Genomic DNA, 18,338 nt, shown 5'->3' with positions numbered 1-18,338 from the left:
GAGCATTCTGGAATTGCCAGAGAAGACGCGGTCTCTGCGATAAGCTGGGGGGCACGTGCGAGCGAGGCGTTGTCGTACATACACCAGATTATGCCAGATGGGTAGATAGAGTACCTCATGTACTCGTAGATACACCACAGTCTACACCAGATGCTACGACAATGGGAAATCGGGCGTCATGCTTTAGCTGTATGGATGCCATGCATGGACCACCGTTGCAGGATCCCGCACCTCTCCAGATGCTGAAACAAGGTTCAGCAGCCCGTTGACCCGACGCTTCGGCTGATGCACATGGAGTTCCATGTCCTGCGTTTTAAAAGGGCCTCGCCCATCCATTGATTTCCGTCCGCAGCGCCTCGGCCAGCCATTCACGGGCCGTCATTCGTCTGTCGCCTGCAGCTCTCGCAAAAAAGTTGGTCTGCAGCATCCAGGCAGCAGATCGCAGATCCGCCCAGGGCTGAATTTGGCCCTTTTGTTTTGGTCGTTTACATCACACCTTCTTCCTTTGTATATATCCTCTCCTGAGCGCCTGGTGCCTCTCACACTCTTCTCGCTTCCTCTCCTCTCCTCTCCTCTCCTCTCTCCTCCCCTCCCCCTTGAATCGCTCGAATCTCCTGCCTACACCTCCCTTTTTCCTCTCCCTCGTTTTAGCCTCCAACAAGCTACTGTACGAGTATAAGCCGTGTGGGTGCCATCAGGTGTCACCAACACGCCGACCAGCCCCAGGCCCTCCAGAAACATTATCATGCTCCCGAACACAGTCCGAGTCACTACTTCTCCGTGCTGGAGGTTCCTACTCTGGATCCCGACCCCTTGACGCATTTCGCCCTCTTCGCATCGACATCTACTGGTTATTATCTCTCTCGCTTTTTGCCTGTGTCTGTTTGTCGCCTCTCTCCACAACCCCCCTCACAAATCGCCACGGGCCCCAGACTGCGCAATTACAAGGACAATCAACGTACGTGCCATGATTCCTGCTGTCTCTCCCCTGCCTCAATGCTGATGGTTGCAACCCCCGCGCAGCAACCTCTTGTTTTTTCCCTTTTTTTTCTCATTCCAAGCGAAAACACCCCACGCAATTTCAAGACCCACGGCCAATTGATAGCAATTTCTCGCGACACTGATCCGAGACACGAGGGTCATCGACGACCGACACAACGGACCACCCCGTGGCCAGATAAAAAGAAAGACAGACCCCAGCGACTCATTCAGTCATACGTTTCACACGGATTGAAATTGCTCACCTACACCTTTCTGTTGCTTTAATTCCCTCGCCATCATTGCAACCAGCCATGGGCCGACACAGCAGAACTTCGCAGAGGCGGTCATCAACGCCGAATTTAAAGCTCTCACCAGCTCATGTGTCGGCGCTGCAGACCGCCGACCCAGCTTCACCGCCCGACACTCCCATCACCTCACCACACTTCCCTCGCAAGAATGCCCAGGCGGCATTTTATCTATTCACGAACCCCCTAGCCCAAGACCCGAACATCAGGCCATATGGCACTGGCCATCAGTTCAGCTATCGCCCGCTAGAGCAATTGAGTCCCCGATCGTCGTCGTCGTCAGAAGCTGATGAGGAGGATGCGAGCGATGATGAATCCTCCGACAGCGCTAGCGTTGTCAGCCTGCCAAACTCCTCGCGACGGTCGCGACGAATCTCGACGGGAAAAAACGACTTCGACGAATTAGACGCATGTGCAGATGCCGATGCAGAGCCAGATCTGGACTCAGCCAGCTCCGAATCTGAATCTGAATCTGAATCTGAAGCGGAGCCAGACAAGCCTAAGCGAACAGGATCCGCGCACGGTCCCGCGACAAGCACCCATGACAGCTGTGGCTTTACGATTGAGGATGTCGATCCCATGGACAGCGAGTGCGATGGTCTGGATGTCCTCTATCCCATTGAAATCGAGTCCGACGTCGAGTCTACCAGCAGTAGATCCTCGTCTCGGCAAAGGGATTTGGACAAGGACATGATGCAAGACCTCGAGAACCTCAACTGCAGCAATGAAGCATCCGATGATGAGGCGGAGCCCGAAGAAGAGGATGATGCGGAGTCGGAGTTCATGAGGAGGCAGCAGGAGCTGAAACGCATCCGAAGAGTGAGCATGTCGAGCAGCTTCGGCAAGAGGACGCACAGCGAGCTAAGTGACTCGGATGACAACGACTGTGCTCTCGATGTCAACGAAGCTGGTTCCAGTGCTCGCCGCTTTCACAAAAGAGTCCACCGCGGAAGCTTGCTTTTCCAGGATCCTCCTGCACCTCGAATTGACGAGCTGGAAGAACCCAACTCAGATGAGGATGAATACGTCAAGGAGATTCGTATCGTACGAGGGCTACCATACTCTTCAGCTGAGGTAATGGATACCGACTCGAACTAAAGAGAAGGGCAGAAGGAGAAGCAACAAGAAACAAAAAAAAATTAATTCTCATGCAACCAAAAAAAAATTCGCAGCTTGGGCTGTTAAGGGGGGACATGTTACAAAGCAGTTACGCGATGACGAATGATGTTACGATAAAATTAGAGGGGGCCATCGAAGCCTCAAAGCGAAGTTACTACCGGACACTGACATTGATATATACTTATACGGCGCAACTATCTTGCAATCTGAACCATTGGATATTTTTTACCTGGGTTGGAGATGCGACAAAAAGACATGTATCCGGCCGAGGTGAACCTATTGCAACAAGGCCCCTTCTGCATCGTCTTTGGTTTATATTTCAGCAAAGACCGGAACGGGGTTTCTTCCTTCGATACCTTTTAGATCATTGAGCCTGCATCAGTTGTTTTATTTTCATTTTTAGACGAGCGAATATGTGGCGGTAGAGTGTTTTGATATTTTGCAGTTGATACTTGCAGACATTTGTAGAAGAAATCTCAGAGTTGATAGACAATAGAAGGACATTCCTGCCGTAAGCTGTTGTTTCAATGCTTTATATCACCTCGTCAATCATGAATTCATGGATTTAGCTTGAGTGGAACACAGTAGATGAGCCCCGCTGTGGACCGCCGTTGAAGCTCAAAAGCCACCTCAGATCTTGGTGGGGTGGCGCCGGCATGTGCTAAACATCAAATACTAACATCAACCTCGTGCCATCAAAACATTATCCGACTCACCGGTCTCCATTGCTATATCCTGCGCTCTGCGGAGTCTCAATTTCCTACATCACTTGGTTTCCACTACAACTCTGCGGAGCCAAGACGAATACGCCATTTGACTGCTCCAATTCCTCTAGACGCGTGCCGAGATCTCACATCAACTCATGGACTCGTCATTGCTATCAGCTCACCTCGAGCAAATACAAAGCTCCTGTCAGGGAATTGACTCCCTTCCGTAAGACACAGCGCTCGCGCAAAGAAGAAAAGAGCTCCAAGTTGACAGCCCGGCAGCTTCCCACCTCCCAAGATCTTCACAAACGCCCTACTATCAAATCACGACATCACAGCCTTGATTCGAGATACCGAGGCCCACGAACGCGCTCTGTTTTCCGTCCCCCCACCACCTCCTGCCACTGCTGCCGCGACCAAGCCCTCAAAATCCGCCGAGAGCGAAATCAAGCCCAAGAACCGCCGACAAACAGTCTTCAATGTCGCTTCGGGAGAGGTAACGACGGGTCCTACAACCCGTGGTGCGCCGCATCGACGCACCGCGGTGGCTGCCGTGCTGGGCGGCGAGATGCATGATCAGCTGCGGCGTGGTGAAACAGATCGGAAAGGCGACCTAGATGTCGAGGTACTGCTACGCGGTGCCGAGAAGCTGTGCGGCGTATACGAGCTGCCAGGAGCGCGCGAGCGGATCACGGCGTTGCGGTCGAGGCATCGGAATGGGAAAAACACAATGGCTTATTACGAGGCCAAGGTGGCGGAGCAGGCTGAGCAGCTGGCAAGCATGAATAAGGACTGGATGAATCAGGATGAGGACAAGGGGAAGGGCCAGGATGAGCCGCAGGACGTGGGTGGAGATGAGTGGACAGAGGATGATTTGAGGAGGGAAGAGGAAGAGACGAGGCAGATGGAGGCAAAGAAGAGGGAGCTGCAAGCCAGGCTGAAGTCTATGGAGAAGGATCTCGGAGGGCTGAGAAATATGTACTCGTAGGAGGTTCGATGAGTACCAGTAGACGAATTAGCAGGCAGTGAAAAATAATGATACCCCCTTATATTAGCATGATATTGAAATGTTCTTCAGAAAGCTATAAACGTCCACTCCTCTCTATCCATATATAAGTATGTGTCTTCACTAACAGAACAGAAAAAAAAACAAATCAATCACCCTTGAATCTCCGTCTTCTCCTTGGCCTCCTTGGCCTCTTTCGCCTTGTACAGCTGCTCAAAGATGGCCGTCACATCATCAGCCCCCTCCACCACAAACTCATCATCGATAAAGATCTTGGGCACGCCCTTCATCCCCAACCTCTCCATCTCCTCCACCTCCCGATCAACTTCCTCCCCACCGCTCCCATCCTCAAGCCACTTCCTTGCCACATCCCGCTCTATGCCCGCCCTCTCCGCCGCGCCGCTCAAATCATCAAAGCTCGTAATGTCGCCGCCCTGCTCAAAGAACATCCTCATCATCTCCGTCTGCACTTTATCCTCCAGCTCCCATCCGCCCAGCTCGCGGCCCAGGTGCGACAGCCGGTGCGAGTCGCGCGTGTTGCCGATGCGGCCCGCAAAGGTGAAGCCGAATCCCTCCTGGCCGCCGAGTTGGGCCATCCGCGCGCGCTTGGCGGCCAGGCGGTCGGCGCCGAAGCGTTGCACGGCCATGTCCTGTACCGAGGTCGATTGGCCTTGTGGAATGGACTTGTCGAGCTGGAAGGCGTGCCAGCGGATGGTGAAAGTGGAGGATGAGGCGTTGGGCACGGTCTTCTTGAAGAGAGTGATGGCGCGGTCGATGCGGGCGCGGGCGAGGTAGCAGAAGGGGCAGACGGTGTCGGAAATGATTTTGATGTCGTAGTTTGCCATTGTGTCTTTCTTTTTGTTTGGGTATATATCTTGTTGTGCTTGTAATCAGATTGTGAGAGATGGTGTTGAGAATTGACTCCTGTCTCGGTATATAGGGAGATGCTGGCTGCTCTCAAACTGAACTCGTCGATACAAATCTTCGCCCTTATATAATATTTTATGCATTCTATTCTACAAGGGATAAAAAAAGCCTAAACGAGGCTGTGTTTTGCTTTTATTCTCGATTGCGCGTTCAACTCCTTCGTGGCGGCGGAAGTCCCTTGATGTCGGCGGAAGTCCGCCGTAGGCAGCGACCAAGCAGCAAAAATCCTGAGCGAGGAATAGGGGCGTATTCTACACAGCTCGTCCATTAGTTGCGGAGTGGCACGGTTGGCATTATAAATAAATCATATGTGTAGGTACAACACTAAAACTAACATAGTTTCATAGTGAGGCTGCCTAAATAACTCCGTATAGAATCATCGCCGTCTAGTGGTTCTGGGGTATCATTTCCTTCTATCCGTTGTGTCCAAAGCATCGTCTTCAAACATGTCATGAGAGCCTCTGCTACCGGCACTTGGCCCTTGCCATATACTGTCGACATCAGGCGCTCCTCTCCCTTCTTTGCCTCTCCGGCCTATAAGGCTCATGCCGCCGTTTCCGTCTATCTTCTCGGTAAGGCTGAGCGGGCCCGGGCCGGTAGTAATCTCCTCTGGGCCGGTCCAGGCCGCGCTGTGTCAAGGATGTACGCTCACGCCGCCCGTGTCCCGGCTCCGGGGCTGAAGAAGAAGCAGGTGACGAATCCCTAGGTACAACTGGGTCATACTGTACTGCTCGGTCCCAGTCTTCCAGCCTTGTAAATGGACTCCTAAGCCATGACCGAAGCTCGTGTAAAAACAGCCGTGCGTTGTCTCGGCCAAGAAACTCTGACAGCATGTCCTCTGCCTGACCGGCACTGCCCATAATATCCACAGTCTTCAAGATTGCAATCAAGTACTCCAGCAGGAACTCGGCGTTGTTTGCTCTTCGCCGCGCCTGGGCTTGATTTGCATCTCCTGGTCGGGCCGTAGACGAGGAAGAGCCAGATTCATCAGCATTGAGAAACGAAAATACTCGGAGTTCACGGCGAATCCACATTCGTGCACGAGAAACAAGAGCTTCGTCGGTGCAGAACAGCCTCGGTGTCAGTTCTCGGTAAAGAGAAAGTCGGTTTGAACCGACATGCTTTGAGAATCTCTTGTGTAGATAAACATCGCGCCGGTGTGCTTGGATTCTTTCAGCATCAAGATCATCGGCCGTTATCCTCGGAATTCTCGCTGCCCTCCTTCGAGGACGAAGAAACGACGATTGGTGAGAGTATGTTCTCGTTGAAGATGGCTGTTCAGGTCGCTGTGGCTTGGGTTCAATGATAGTCGTTTCGCGATTCTCAGGGGGTCCTCGTTGCACCTTGGAAACGTCCCTCTTACACAAAGGGCACAGAGGTTTATCATAGAGCCAGTTCAATACGCAAACATAGTCAAAGCTGTCGTGTCCACAGGGAACCAGTTCGCAAGCATCGCTAACAGCGTCTAAGCAGATGACGCAGCAGTTGCCATCGCCCTGCTGCTCTCTTGCGGCCACCTCCTGCAAGGTGTTCTGGAGGACTTTGCGCTGTAGTTCGTCATTCTCATCAGCCAGTCCGCTTTCCATGGAGGCAGCGCGACAATATTGAGGCTGTCCGGAAATTGCTGCCAAAGAGCGTGGCGAGGATGCAAAAAAGACAAGATGCGAGACATCAATGATGTTGCGGAATCGCTGGATTTCGATTGGCGGGGCGCAGTAGCCCAGCCAGCACAGGGCGTTTAAGCGCCACAAGTGCGATGATTGGCGCTTCCACAGGGGGCTTTCAGTGGAGTCGGCCTGTAGTGTTTAAGTGCTTCTGCAAGACGCGCTTTTGTGCTAAATTGATGACAAGCAGCGCGCTGCCATTCGCGACTTGCAGTTCCCCACATGACGCTTTTCAACAAAGGAGCTTTCCGGTCTCTCCAACTGCTTCCCTGTCTGCCTCCCTCTCCCGTTTGGTCATTGACTATTTCTTTTCTTTTGGGGCAAAAGATATGTCACTTGTGTTGCTATAATCCATCACCTCCCACTCCAGTTGGTGTATACGTTCTCTTGAATTTCCACCACCGAGGCTACCATGGACGAGAACCTAAAGAAAGAGTACGAAGCTAGAGCTCAGAAAGTGCGAGCAGACCTGAAGCAATGGGAGGCAGACTGGGCAAAGACACATGGTGGGAAGAAGCCTGGGAGAGAGGACATCAAGAATACCCCGATTATAGGTGCGTTTACAGCTCGACAATCCCTCGGTATCAAGTGTCCTCGCTAAACCTCCAAAAGCTCAGAAATATAAAGACTATAATAAGCTCCGCGATATAATAGCTGGGAAGCTAGTCCCTCCTCCACCAGACACCTCTACGTCCAAACAGAAACACGAGAAGCGTAAATCGGACGGCGCACCAGTTGGGACTCCTATGAAGCGAGCAAAGCATGCCGAGACCCCTTCGAAGCGATTGGCTCCAAACGGCGAGGAATATATGAACAGTCCGGCTATCTCTAGAAAGCTATTTAGCCCAGCGCCAGTAACGTCCATTGGACCGACACCTCAACGAGATGGCAAAGTCCTTGGTTTATTTGATTTACTGGTGGAAAGGGAGTTTAAAAGCCCAATGAAGGGGGCGAGTAACACAACCGGTTCCCTCGCAACCCCCAGTAAGCACAGAAGCAGCTTATTTGAGGATGCTGCAGCCAACCTTGGCCGTACTCCAACCTCCACGAGCAAACGAAAACTGTTTTCAACACCAATGAAGAAGAGAGATGGGCAGAATACGGTCGGAACGCCTTCATCTGTATCGAAACTGCAATTCGACACTCCTGCGTTTCTAAAGAGACATTCACTCCCAACACTCGACGAAAACACAACGTTTGATGCTCCACCTCTAAGGCTACCGCGAAAGTCTTTGGTTCGTGGCTTGAGCGAAATAGTAGCCAGCCTTCGGAAAGTCGAAGAAGAGGTACTGGACGATGATCTTGAGGCGCTACGTGAGGCTGAGGCCGACGCTGAAGCAGAGTCCAGAGGTCCAATTCAGCCTCCTGTTAAGCCGCAAAAACAAGAACCAAAGCAAGACATACTGGAGCCAGATAGCCAAGCTAAACAGCTATCATTGGGTGGATTTGATGATGAAGGAATGTACGACAGCCCTACAGAAGACGCTGTGGACCGGGACGGACGACCTATGAAGATTTTCAAGAAGAAGGGCCAGAAGCGAACAACACGAAGAGTTAACATGCGGCCAGTTCGTACCAAACGGCCGACGAACGTGGCAGAAGGCAATGAAAGCGGTGCGGATGAGGACGAAGATGATACCGTTGCAGAAACACAAGCTCAGATGGGCAGGTCAGATGTCGCAGGCGAATCTGACGGCGAGTTTATAGACGGAGACGAAGACGATACCCCAGACACAAAGGCTAAAAAGCCCGCCAAGGAGGAAGGAGTGGTAAAGAAGTCAACCCGCAAGGTGAACCAACTGGCACATGCAAACTTTCACAGGCTGAAGCTGCGTAACCATGGTGCCAAGGGCGGCCCAGGCTATAACAGCCGATTCAGAAGAAGGAGATGAAGCTGGAGGGGAAATGGGTGAGCGATATTTGGGATCAAACGGAAGAGTAAGATATATTATGACATGGGCTGTGGCGGGAAAAGCATACCGGGCGTTCTTCAGGGTGGAAACAGTAAATACACATGGAAGATGTTGGAATCAAGAGCGATATATTTGTGTTTAAGCTACCTATGTTGAACTTTAGTAATCCTATTAGACAACGGATGAAGTCAAACTGTGACAATCAAGGCTAGCGTTGGTTAATCGAGTGTGAAGTTGTCGTCTTCTGCTTCTTGATATAGCAATCGGATGCCGAGTCACTGGAGTGCTGGGTGCTCCCTCTCCCTTTAATAATCTAGGTAATCTGTCTATCCACCATTCAGCTTATTATGATGCTGCGAACAAAAACCCTGATATCAATCTCTTTCCAGGATGGGTACCTAGAATGAATATGCTCAGAAATACGGCTCTTTTCATGATTCTTTCTTCTTTTCTATATTGAGCTTCTTTATTCTTCTTTAGTTTCCTTCATTTTTGTCCACACACTCTTTTCCTTTTCTTTCAAACAAAGCCAAACAGCCAAAGCCCACCAGCCAAAGCGCTTAGGTCCCAGACCCGGCTATAATACAACAAAGGCACTCTATTCCTTTTCACACAAACACAATACTGCATCCCTTTCTTCTTAAGCGCCCCTCCGTTTTCTTTTGTTTTTCCTTTGTGAGCAACTTTTTTTGCAATTTTTCTCTTCTTCTTTTGATACGTTTCAAAACTTTCTTCACATTCGTAACCACTTTTCTTTTTTCTACTTCTCTTACTCATGTTGCATTTAAAGCCGTGATAGTATCTTTTTTCTTTCTTCCCTTTCTTACTCTTTACCAGAAATTCCTATGTTTCTACATTCTCTTCTCCCTTCTTTTTGCGAATATGGTTCTCTTTAACCTATCATTTCGCTAGAACAGTTGGTAGGCGGACGGACCTAATATTTCGACTCGCCTCTTATCGCCTACCACTCCACGCAGCTGGCTGGCACTCCTGGCAACAGCTGGCAAAATTCTACTGTGCTACGAGCTCAATATAAATTCTTCCTCTATACCCTTCCTCTCTGCTCACAAAAAAATTATCCAGTCATCCTTTGTTTGTTTACATTTTTGCCCGCGTTCGTTGTTGGTGGGATTTTTGATACACCTCTAGGAGTTCGATTTACCTTTTCTTCGTTCGCTTCCTGGGTTACTCGTTGGAGTTACTTGACGACATTTGGAGTTTTGTTTGATTTCATTGGGTCATTATTGTGTCTGGACCTCAATTGATTTACCTATTTGCTAATTGTCAACAAATTTTGCTGTCTTTTGCTTTTGCTACGAAACAGGATGGAGGGCGGCGTACCCTCTCAAGATACCCAAGAATTCTTTGCTTTTACTACCACCAGTACGACGACGATCCGTTCATGGCGTGCTACCGTTGTGAATCTTAACGGAACCGGGCCGCCATCAACACCATCTCCTGGCTCCAAGTCAGTTCAACATACAGGATCAACTGAAGGATCTGTGGATCAACCCACGTCTGAATTCGCATCGCCAGCGTCATTACCTTCCACCATCAAAGATTCTGAGACAACCAACTCATTGTCGAACAGCCCCTGCAGAAGTATTATTCGCTCAACCTCAATTAAGCCTGTCTTTTCAACCACTCCCTTGAGTGTTGATGTGCCAGAATGCGTCTTAGTTGTACCGAAATCTTGCTATGAAGACTTTCAGCCTCCTGAAGATATGCCCATTTTGTCAGAGCGGAAGGCCATTCAAGCTCTATCTCTGATCACGGCGGAACGCGGTCAGAGTTTCTCTGAGATACAGTTGGACGAGTTTGCGATATATATCGATAGAGACAAATTCCCAGCAGAGATGCGTTCTTTACATCACCTACATACCAAAATAGGACACAGCAGTTTCTATTTTGACGGCATTGTCAGCATTGGCAACACCAAATTTTATGTCCGCCGTGTCCAGGTAGTTGCTGTCCCCATTGGCAACTACAATTCGATTTCAAAACATACCGTGCGAGACAATATCTGGCTTCAATCACCTCTAAGTCACAAAGAGTCGTTATTTTACAAATTGGGGAAGCCAGCCAAGGAGTATGCGAGATTCTTCTACCCCTTTCTATGGGTAGCCGATTTGGCAAAGCATTTTGTGGACTTTCTCTGCATAATGGAGGAAAACAAACGCAGCGTGTCTATTCATCATTTTCGATCAACCTTTGCCGCATGGTTGAAGGAGGGCCACGGGAGATCGCCAGAGTTTGCCGAGTGGCTTAATCAACACCCGAGCGATGACTACCGAACTTCGATAGCCGCCAACATAGGATTCCTCCACAAAGAGACTTTAGGCGTGTTAGACCACCACAAGGCCTACTTTCATGCCATCTGGGCTGAGATTTGGGAATTTCAGGCGTTCAAGAGGAGTCCTCCGAAGATCGATATGACGAATCCCCCAACTATTGTCACTCAATACATTTACGACTGTTTCAAGCACCTTGCATTTGGAGATCGCCTTCAGGTTGTCCCTTTAAGCTTGAAGACCAAGACGCTACGAAATGACTTAATTCGACAAAGGCATTTGGAGTTTCCGTCAAAACTTCACCAGTCGACCAAGCCACTCTCTACTGCTGCAAAGACCCGCATTGCGAATATTCGGTCAGGCGATACAATATCAACCCATCGCGATGACGCTGCATCCGGCACATTGTGGAAACGAGAGCTATCCGAGGGTTTCGCTGATGTGGACCCATGGTTTGCACTAGTACAATCTGTTCATGTGAACAAAAAAGGTGTGCGAACGTTTGATGTGATTTGGTATTACCAACCCGTAGACACTCTCTGTGGCTTAATGAAGTATCCATGGAATAACGAGCTCTTTCTCTCGGATCACTGTTCTTGCGCCGAGACGTCAAAGATTGACGAAAGCGAAGTCCTCGGCGTCCACGATGTTGACTTCTGGGGCACATCCACCACAACTGCGGAACTCTTCTGTCGACAAACATATCTCCAAGAAAGCAGAAGATGGGTGACTCTGGACGAAAGCCATCTTCAATGCTGTCATACCTCACCGCTCCCGTTGGAAAGCCACTCATTAAAGGTTAAATCGGGAAATACATATCTGCTTCATTTAGACTTGAAGAGTTCCCTTTCTGAGCCTTGTGAGTTTATGAGCCTCGTGAGAGATGGTGGACGGAGAGTTTATCAATTCAGGAGACTCCTGCGCCGTCATCAAGTTGACCCAACCGCTCGAGATGCTCGGTCAAACGAGCTTATATACAGCGAGCAAACTTGCAAGGTCAGCAGAGACCAAATCCTGGGCCCATGTTCTGTAAGGTTCTTTCGAGTTGGCGATAAGATTCCTACGCCGTATGACCATGACGGCACGGGAAATCTCTTTTATATCACGCACCGTCAAATCACCTCTGACGGAGTCTGCATACCGCTAAAGGAATCTCCAATTTCCCTACATCAAGGCTTTGATCCACTCCAAGAGTTGCAAAAGCTCCGTGGACTCGATCTGTTCTGTGGAGGGGGCAATTTTGGCAGAGGCCTTGAAGACGGCGGAGGTATCGAGATGAAATGGGCAAACGATTATGACGCCAAAGCCATACATACGTACATGGCCAATGTCAAGAAGCCTGAGAACGTACACCCTTTCCTCGGCTCAATTGATGACTTACAGCTCTCTACCATCCAAGGCCAGTTTGCAGATAATGTGCCTCGTATTGGAGACGTTGACTTTGTGTCGGGCGGCAGCCCCTGTCCTGGCTTCTCCCGCCTAACCAACGACAAGACGACGGCAGCACAGCGGAAGAATCAGTCTCTTGTTGCGGCCTTTGCATCTATTGTGGATCTTTATCGGCCAAAATACGGCGTCCTAGAGAATGTACTAGGAATGATACACAAGAAGGAGAGCCGAGATCAAGATGTCTTCAGCCAGCTCATTTGTTCCTTAGTTGGCCTGGGCTACCAGACGCAGTTTTTCTTCTTGGATGCATCATCCTGCGGGTCGCCGCAACCCAGATCTCGCATATTTGTTGTCTTTGCCGCTCCAGGGCTTGAACTGCCAAGAAAACCAGTGCAAACACATTCCCATCCTCCCAAAACTCGGGCGATTGGAATTGGATGGTTGCCCAATGGCCAGCACATGGCAACTCGAGAGATGCCTGCAGCTACTCCATTCAAGTACATCTCAGCAGAAGAAGCGACGGCCGACTTGCCACCCATTCATGATGCCAAGCCTGATATATGCATTCCCTATCCTGATCACCGCTCGACCTCCAGTTTAACGAAGATGATGCGGGCTCGAATCTCAGTCATCCCAGTTCGGCCATGGGGTATGAGTTTTGCGCAAGCTTGGTACGGAGAGGACAAAGCAAAGGCCGGCTCGGGCACGATGACTGCCGCTGAGCGCGAGCTTTTTACCGGGACGAACGAAGAGATAGACATATCAAAGCAGCCATTGTCGATGCAGCCCCAGTCAACAGCATACGGAAGAATGTTTCCAAATAAACTGTTTAACACGATCACGACCAGACCGACGGCAAACGATGCAAAGAACGGGCGACTATTACACTGGCGGGAAAACAGACTTATAAGCGTCATGGAGGCACGCAGAGCGCAAGGTTTACGTGATGAAGACGTTCTACTCGGCGATCCATTGGTCCAGTATAGAATCGTTGGCAACAGTGTTGCAAGACAAGTTGCTGTGGCACTTGGTGTAAAGTTTCGCGAAGCGTGGGTGACGAGCCTGAAGAGGAACAGGGAACTTGAGCGTGCAAGCAGCCGAGGTGCTGAAGAAGTTGATAACTTTACAGAGGATCGGGTCACTTTCGAGACTACTGTGATGAATGATAGAAAGGGTGCATCGACAAGACAGTTCAAGGCCTTGACGATTAGAAAACAAAGCACTAGGGATTTGACACCATCGACAAGGGTAGATGAGACCCGAGCAAACAGCAGAAGGGCATCTACACAGATTACACAGATCCAAGAGACGCCTGCAAGGAAGAAACGTTCACGTTCGACTAGTTTGGTTGTGGAGATACCCCAATTTTCGAAAAGAAGAAAGCTGAATACGATCTGAATATCATGTTCTGGTTATTTTCTATAGAGCTTGGCATTGGAGAATTCTGCGGTAGAGAGTTGATGAATCAATTTAGGGGTATACTTTCAGGTAGCTGCTGAGGGTAACATGTACACGTCTGTATTGCACAATACGAATAATTAAGCAAAGACTCGCATCTCTCGAATCATGAGCGACGGAATATTCTGAACCATATGTGCTATAGCCATCACAAGTACCCGTATGTTGTTGCAGGGTAATTACGAACCGATTCAAAACACCAAACATTGATTGTACAGTACAGTACAGTACAGTATGAACCTCTCCGCATCCTTTATCCTTGAGAGTATTGCCTAAATAGAATCCTTGTCCCACAAAAAACGACCTGTCAACTTGACAAACTGGATGAGATCTACGGGAATACCTCGACACGATGTGCATCGGGAAATGCTCATTTACGAGGTTGTCATTTAGCCTTGTCCGGGTTACTAAGCGCTTGGAGAGGGAGCAAGCATCAGACAAGGATATCTGTAATTAAAGTACCGCGTGAGTAGCCTTGCCGTATTTCATCAGAGACAAGCTTACTTGTACATACATACAGTCCGATACTTGTTCGTGTATGAGTGGTACACGAAGGATGCGGGCTCTCACCGTCATGTCATTTTCTTACTCGTACGTGTACAGAGTCTACGTGGTTGGCATTTCTAAGCCAGTCATGTAAGACTGACCGACTCCAAACATCGTCAACATGCCCGCCAAGGGATCCTGATCATTACCGACGACGCCATGGACAGCTGCATGCACGGCTCGTCCCCCTGGTAAGCAAGCCATGGGCTGTTTTATTTTAAGGCACAGCCAGCCACGACTCCGAGCATCGAACCCGAGAAACCGGCTCTCGGCTCTCAAACGGGTGAAGAAAAAAGGACCGAAACTGAAGCAAGCTCTCGAGGGACGATCGACGAACGACTTGTTTCGGACGATGGCCATCTCCTTCACGGGCTTTCGTCTCATCTGCCAGTGCACTGCATGTTGAGCTAACCTCGGCGCTGCTTTGTCAATTTCCCCATTGGGGATGCTTTCGCGCTGGGATCTGGTGCTAGCTCTGACGTATCGACAGGACACCTGGTCAAACATGCGGCGGGTTGGCGATATTACCGAAGCCGTGTCTCCATATTCAACGGCAAGCAAATAGTTGCTAATACGCCTGGCGCGCTACATGTCTTGGCAGTCAGCCGAATAACCAAGGACGGAGGAGCATGAAGCAAAGGATGAGAAGCAAGAAAACAGAAACAGAGACGGACAAGGCAGCGAAGCAGCACCTACGAATGGGAGCAAAAGCTACGGTGCTTACTTGGGCACTACCAACCCTCGCATGCACACACATGGTGATTTGCAACACGCATGTCCGCATTGCATGTGCGTCCCGGACTGATGGGTAAGCTAAGCTGAGGTCTCTGCCCCTGCCCCTGTCCCCTGTCCCTTGTCCCTGTCGCTTCAGAGCTCAATCTGCGACCTCTAGCAGGAAAAAGCAATGACGGGGGTGGTCACGCATGCAAAAACTAGAAATGTCAACTCCATGGGGTAATTTGACGCGGACCTGGGCACGAATCGGCGCCATCCTCGGTGTTGCGAGCGATGTGACTGGACATATTCGAGGCTCCGCGCGACATGCCAGTACCAGGACAGCTTCACATGTTTTTTTACTTCTTTTTCTTTCCGTCTTTTTTCTTACTGTATATTGTCTTTTCGTAAATATTACCTAGCACTTAGCCGGCCGGTCCCGCAACGAAGAGATCCCGTCCTGTCCCCCCTGTTTGCGCCGGCGAATTGCGGAAAGTCCCTTGAACCAACTTTTGGGGCGAGTTTCACCGAGGGCGGCACACGGGCTGTAGCTTGAAAGAGGCTGTGATTTTCTGTTACCCCTCACGACGACTTTATATGCCGCGTCGCACGAACGGTTTGTCTGAAGGAAGATGCTACCCAGGAGTGGTAGTTAATATCCTCTGGGCATGATGGTGTGCCCGGAGCAATACGACCTTGTTTGTGTGTGCAAAATACTTTGAACTTGTACTCCGGGCTCGGAATACAGATTTGAAGATCACAAAATGCTACTGTATCCGCGAACAAGCACTCGTAATAAGTTGTGTATAATAGAAAACAGAAATGGAAATCCTTAGTAGCTGAACTGGGCGCCGGATCCGTGAGGACCCGGTGACCGACAGTATTGCAATCCCGCCGCCACGTGGGCAACACGGACCGGCATCGGCTTAAAAAAAAAAGACAAAGAACAAGGCTATATCCGTCGGTGCGAAAAGGGAAAAAGGGAAGCCTGGCTCTTTGTGCGATCATTCCATGTTACATTACTACCTGGTTGTACAGTAATACTCGTAGATGGCTGCGGCTAGTACTGTAGCAAACTCGTACAAGTAAGACGAAAACGAAGATGGCTTCATCGTGCCACCCCGGCCTGGCCCCATGTCAGGAACCCGAGTCGTGGTTGGCAAGCGAGCGCGCAAATCGACGTCGCCAAGTTTCCGAAAGTACCGACAGGGAGCGGAAACTACATGTACCTGACAAACCACAGGGAACCTGGCAGTGCTAATATCAGAGCGCCTTGAGATGCAATTTTGTTGCCTGCATGTCAGTCAGTCAGGCTTCAAGAGGCCGCTTCTCTATGATGCCATCGGGCTGCAAGTGCATGTATACGAAGTACCCAGGTACGTAGCCGCGACAGGGGAGACAAAGATGGCATTTCGTGTATTCGATATTCTCCATTTGGTAGTCTGCATCTGGTACTGCTCAGGCACTTGAGGGTACATGTGCTTGTTTTTGTTTGGTCCCCGGTCCCTCTATTTAGTCGTCTTACTGTATCACTTTAGCCTCGACTTTGGCTGTAGCTTTGCATCATCTGCTGACTTGATAGCTGCACGTACGAGTGGCAGCTTTAGTAGAAAAAGGACTTGGAACGTGGTAGAATCCTTAGTACCCTTGTACCTTATTTTGAGCTGGATATTAGCCGGCTAGATCTGCAGGTACGGGGTTTCTGTTACCGAAGGAGCGCCTGCCAGGCGTGCATGTGAGCTTCAGGCTATTGCATGTTGACAGAGCCGCTACTTTAGAACACATGCACATCACGCGCTGCAGACAAGTACCGGTCAAGATCCTCTTGTTGCCTGAGGCGGAGAAAGTCGAGGAACACCGCAGAGAGAGAGTGTGTCGCAGCTCCTCTCCTCTCCCCATCTCCTTTCCCTCCTTTCTGCTTTCTGGGTTTGACTAGGGCCTGACCGAAGGCAAACACAAACACTTCCCAACAGCCGCCCTCGCCCTGCCCGCTTCTCCAAAAGATTGCCACAAATAACAAGTACAGAACAGACGGCGCACGAGACAGTCTCCAAAAAAAGACGAAAAGATGGGGGCGATGGAGCCACGCTTTTGAAACCGGCAACGATTCGGGCATGGCCGACACCTCAATGCGTCGGATCGCTCTTCTTACGCCCAGAGAAGCAACGAGCACTTGTTCGTAGCACGAGCACTACTGCTAGCACCATGTGCGGGTACCATACCGAATGAAGTACCGAGTAGGCATTCATTTCCAAGTTTACTTCCAAATTGCTATTGAGAAGCTACAGTACGGAAGAAAAGAACTAGCCATGTCACTCTAAAGTATTCTGTCCGCCGAAAGAAAGCTCGATACTATTACTGTCCGATGCCAAGCGTTTCTATGGAATCAAGACTTGGGGGGCCAACTGTGATCAAAAAGGCTTACACATGGGCCAGTAGCAGGGGCCCTATGCCTCCCGATGAGCCTCGAATCCTATGAGCACTTCTCGACTGCTGCACACGGACAAAGCGAAAGTGAATCAATGCGACAATCAACTTTCTACTCGTACAAGCACAGCCTTTGATCGTGGGAAATACTCTTTGTGGCCTTCCGAGCCCGACTCCGCAGTGTACGGGGCAGTTAGTTGCAGGGTCTTGCTGGACCAACGGCAACTAACACTAACCTTTAGCCCTCCACTTCTCTTCTTTCTGGAATCTGGCAAGGAACGTTTGGTACGGCGACCGGGACCTCGGGAGTAAGGAGACAGTCGCACCGTATTGCCACTAAGGCTGGCTGTACGACTTTGGCCATCTGGCTAAAAGCATGTTGCCGGCACAGTTTCGCCTCGCACGGAGTTAATGCAGCCCGATGGAGTCGAGTTCTCTTACAGGCATCCCATGCCATGCTTCTGCCACTTCCTGTTTTTTGCTTGCCCGTGCGTTTTGTGCGTTTTCCCGTGCCTGAGCTGGGCGGACCCCCCGGCTTCTGCCTCTTGGCCGCAGCAACTTTACTCATTGCCGTGCCCTCGCTTGCTGGTTAAACGTGTTGAATGATTACTCGATCATGCATGGCGGCTCATGAAACTCGAATCTTCTTTCAGCTACAACAAAGTATGGAGAACCCGCTGCCCTCTCATTAAATAGGGTTCAATGCAACGGCCAGATTTACCTTGGTTGGGCAAAGACGACCAAGGAGAGTTTGAGCGAAACCACACTCTAGCGCCTTTAGAGGCCGGAACGGTCCCCTACTCGGCTGTACCACCTGGGCTGGAGCAGTACAACGGTCGGTGCCGTTGTCGTGCGTCGGGCATGTGAGAGGGAACAATTACTCGCCAGAAA

General features: G+C 50.2%; 9 protein-coding genes across 9 annotated transcripts; 5 read left to right on the top strand and 4 right to left on the bottom strand.

The window, feature by feature from the left end:
• Positions 1-953: 953 nt before the first annotated feature.
• V8C40DRAFT_58059 (uncharacterized protein) lies at positions 954-2,577 on the top strand. The gene is made up of 2 exons (XM_083223156.1): positions 954-958; positions 1,024-2,577. The coding sequence occupies exon 2, from the start codon at positions 1,293-1,295 to the stop codon at positions 2,382-2,384; it is 1,092 nt and encodes a 363-aa protein (XP_083070814.1). The 5' UTR covers positions 954-958; positions 1,024-1,292; the 3' UTR covers positions 2,385-2,577.
• A 497-nt stretch (positions 2,578-3,074) lies between these two features.
• V8C40DRAFT_250901 (DASH complex subunit Spc34) lies at positions 3,075-4,168 on the top strand. The gene is made up of 2 exons (XM_083217072.1): positions 3,075-3,338; positions 3,395-4,168. Exons 1-2 carry the CDS (start codon positions 3,268-3,270, stop codon positions 4,098-4,100), a joined length of 777 nt encoding a protein of 258 aa, XP_083070813.1. The 5' UTR covers positions 3,075-3,267; the 3' UTR covers positions 4,101-4,168.
• Positions 4,169-4,186: 18 nt separating this feature from the next.
• On the bottom strand, positions 4,187-5,059 carry V8C40DRAFT_58038 (thioredoxin-like protein). The gene has a single exon (XM_083223155.1). The coding sequence runs from the start codon at positions 4,961-4,963 to the stop codon at positions 4,271-4,273; it is 693 nt and encodes a 230-aa protein (XP_083070812.1). The 5' UTR covers positions 4,964-5,059; the 3' UTR covers positions 4,187-4,270.
• A 370-nt stretch (positions 5,060-5,429) lies between these two features.
• V8C40DRAFT_58031 (uncharacterized protein) lies at positions 5,430-6,729 on the bottom strand. Its single transcript, XM_083223154.1, has one exon. It carries the CDS (start codon positions 6,629-6,631, stop codon positions 5,546-5,548), a length of 1,086 nt encoding a protein of 361 aa, XP_083070811.1. The 5' UTR covers positions 6,632-6,729; the 3' UTR covers positions 5,430-5,545.
• Positions 6,730-6,926: 197 nt separating this feature from the next.
• Positions 6,927-8,869, top strand: V8C40DRAFT_250899 (DNA replication regulator SLD2). Its single transcript, XM_083217071.1, has 2 exons — positions 6,927-7,263; positions 7,322-8,869. The coding sequence occupies exons 1-2, from the start codon at positions 7,122-7,124 to the stop codon at positions 8,599-8,601; spliced, it is 1,422 nt and encodes a 473-aa protein (XP_083070810.1). The 5' UTR covers positions 6,927-7,121; the 3' UTR covers positions 8,602-8,869.
• A 1,078-nt stretch (positions 8,870-9,947) lies between these two features.
• Positions 9,948-13,750, top strand: V8C40DRAFT_280998 (DNA cytosine methyltransferase; the record flags this gene model as incomplete). Its single annotated transcript, XM_083221507.1, has 1 exon — positions 9,948-13,750. The coding sequence occupies one exon, from the start codon at positions 9,948-9,950 to the stop codon at positions 13,698-13,700; it is 3,753 nt and encodes a 1,250-aa protein (XP_083070809.1). The 3' UTR covers positions 13,701-13,750.
• Positions 13,751-15,421: 1,671 nt separating this feature from the next.
• On the bottom strand, positions 15,422-16,067 carry V8C40DRAFT_250895 (uncharacterized protein). The gene has a single exon (XM_083217070.1). It carries the CDS (start codon positions 16,026-16,028, stop codon positions 15,603-15,605), a length of 426 nt encoding a protein of 141 aa, XP_083070808.1. The 5' UTR covers positions 16,029-16,067; the 3' UTR covers positions 15,422-15,602.
• A 274-nt stretch (positions 16,068-16,341) lies between these two features.
• On the top strand, positions 16,342-16,734 carry V8C40DRAFT_250893 (uncharacterized protein). The gene has a single exon (XM_083217069.1). It carries the CDS (start codon positions 16,497-16,499, stop codon positions 16,701-16,703), a length of 207 nt encoding a protein of 68 aa, XP_083070807.1. The 5' UTR covers positions 16,342-16,496; the 3' UTR covers positions 16,704-16,734.
• A 1-nt stretch (position 16,735) lies between these two features.
• V8C40DRAFT_250892 (uncharacterized protein) lies at positions 16,736-17,748 on the bottom strand. The gene is made up of 2 exons (XM_083217068.1): positions 17,309-17,748; positions 16,736-17,257 (listed from the first exon to the last, which is right to left on the bottom strand). Exon 2 carries the CDS (start codon positions 17,134-17,136, stop codon positions 16,795-16,797), a length of 342 nt encoding a protein of 113 aa, XP_083070806.1. The 5' UTR covers positions 17,137-17,257; positions 17,309-17,748; the 3' UTR covers positions 16,736-16,794.
• Between the last annotated feature and the right edge of the window lie 590 nt (positions 17,749-18,338).

Source organism: Trichoderma camerunense, assembly GCF_050948025.1.
Source record: "Trichoderma camerunense strain CBS 138272 chromosome Unknown V8C40scaffold_14, whole genome shotgun sequence".
Classification (NCBI taxonomy): domain Eukaryota; kingdom Fungi; phylum Ascomycota; class Sordariomycetes; order Hypocreales; family Hypocreaceae; genus Trichoderma; species Trichoderma camerunense.
This window is presented reverse-complemented; position numbering and strand designations above follow the sequence as displayed.

Excerpts from the sequence above, each read along its gene's own strand:
- V8C40DRAFT_58059 (XM_083223156.1), top strand. The coding sequence starts at position 1,293 with ATGGGCCGACACAGCAGAACTTCGCAGAGGCGGTCATCAACGCCGAAT.
- V8C40DRAFT_250901 (XM_083217072.1), top strand. The coding sequence starts at position 3,268 with ATGGACTCGTCATTGCTATCAGCTCACCTCGAGCAAATACAAAGCTCC. Across the intron at positions 3,339-3,394 it reads CAGGGAATTGACTCCCTTCC|CTTCCCACCTCCCAAGATCT; the intron begins GTAAGACACAGC and ends ACAGCCCGGCAG.
- V8C40DRAFT_58038 (XM_083223155.1), bottom strand. The coding sequence starts at position 4,963 with ATGGCAAACTACGACATCAAAATCATTTCCGACACCGTCTGCCCCTTC.
- V8C40DRAFT_58031 (XM_083223154.1), bottom strand. The coding sequence starts at position 6,631 with ATGGAAAGCGGACTGGCTGATGAGAATGACGAACTACAGCGCAAAGTC.
- V8C40DRAFT_250899 (XM_083217071.1), top strand. The coding sequence starts at position 7,122 with ATGGACGAGAACCTAAAGAAAGAGTACGAAGCTAGAGCTCAGAAAGTG. Across the intron at positions 7,264-7,321 it reads CAAGAATACCCCGATTATAG|CTCAGAAATATAAAGACTAT; the intron begins GTGCGTTTACAG and ends AACCTCCAAAAG.
- V8C40DRAFT_250895 (XM_083217070.1), bottom strand. The coding sequence starts at position 16,028 with ATGATCGCACAAAGAGCCAGGCTTCCCTTTTTCCCTTTTCGCACCGAC.
- V8C40DRAFT_250893 (XM_083217069.1), top strand. The coding sequence starts at position 16,497 with ATGTGCTTGTTTTTGTTTGGTCCCCGGTCCCTCTATTTAGTCGTCTTA.
- V8C40DRAFT_250892 (XM_083217068.1), bottom strand. The coding sequence starts at position 17,136 with ATGCCCGAATCGTTGCCGGTTTCAAAAGCGTGGCTCCATCGCCCCCAT.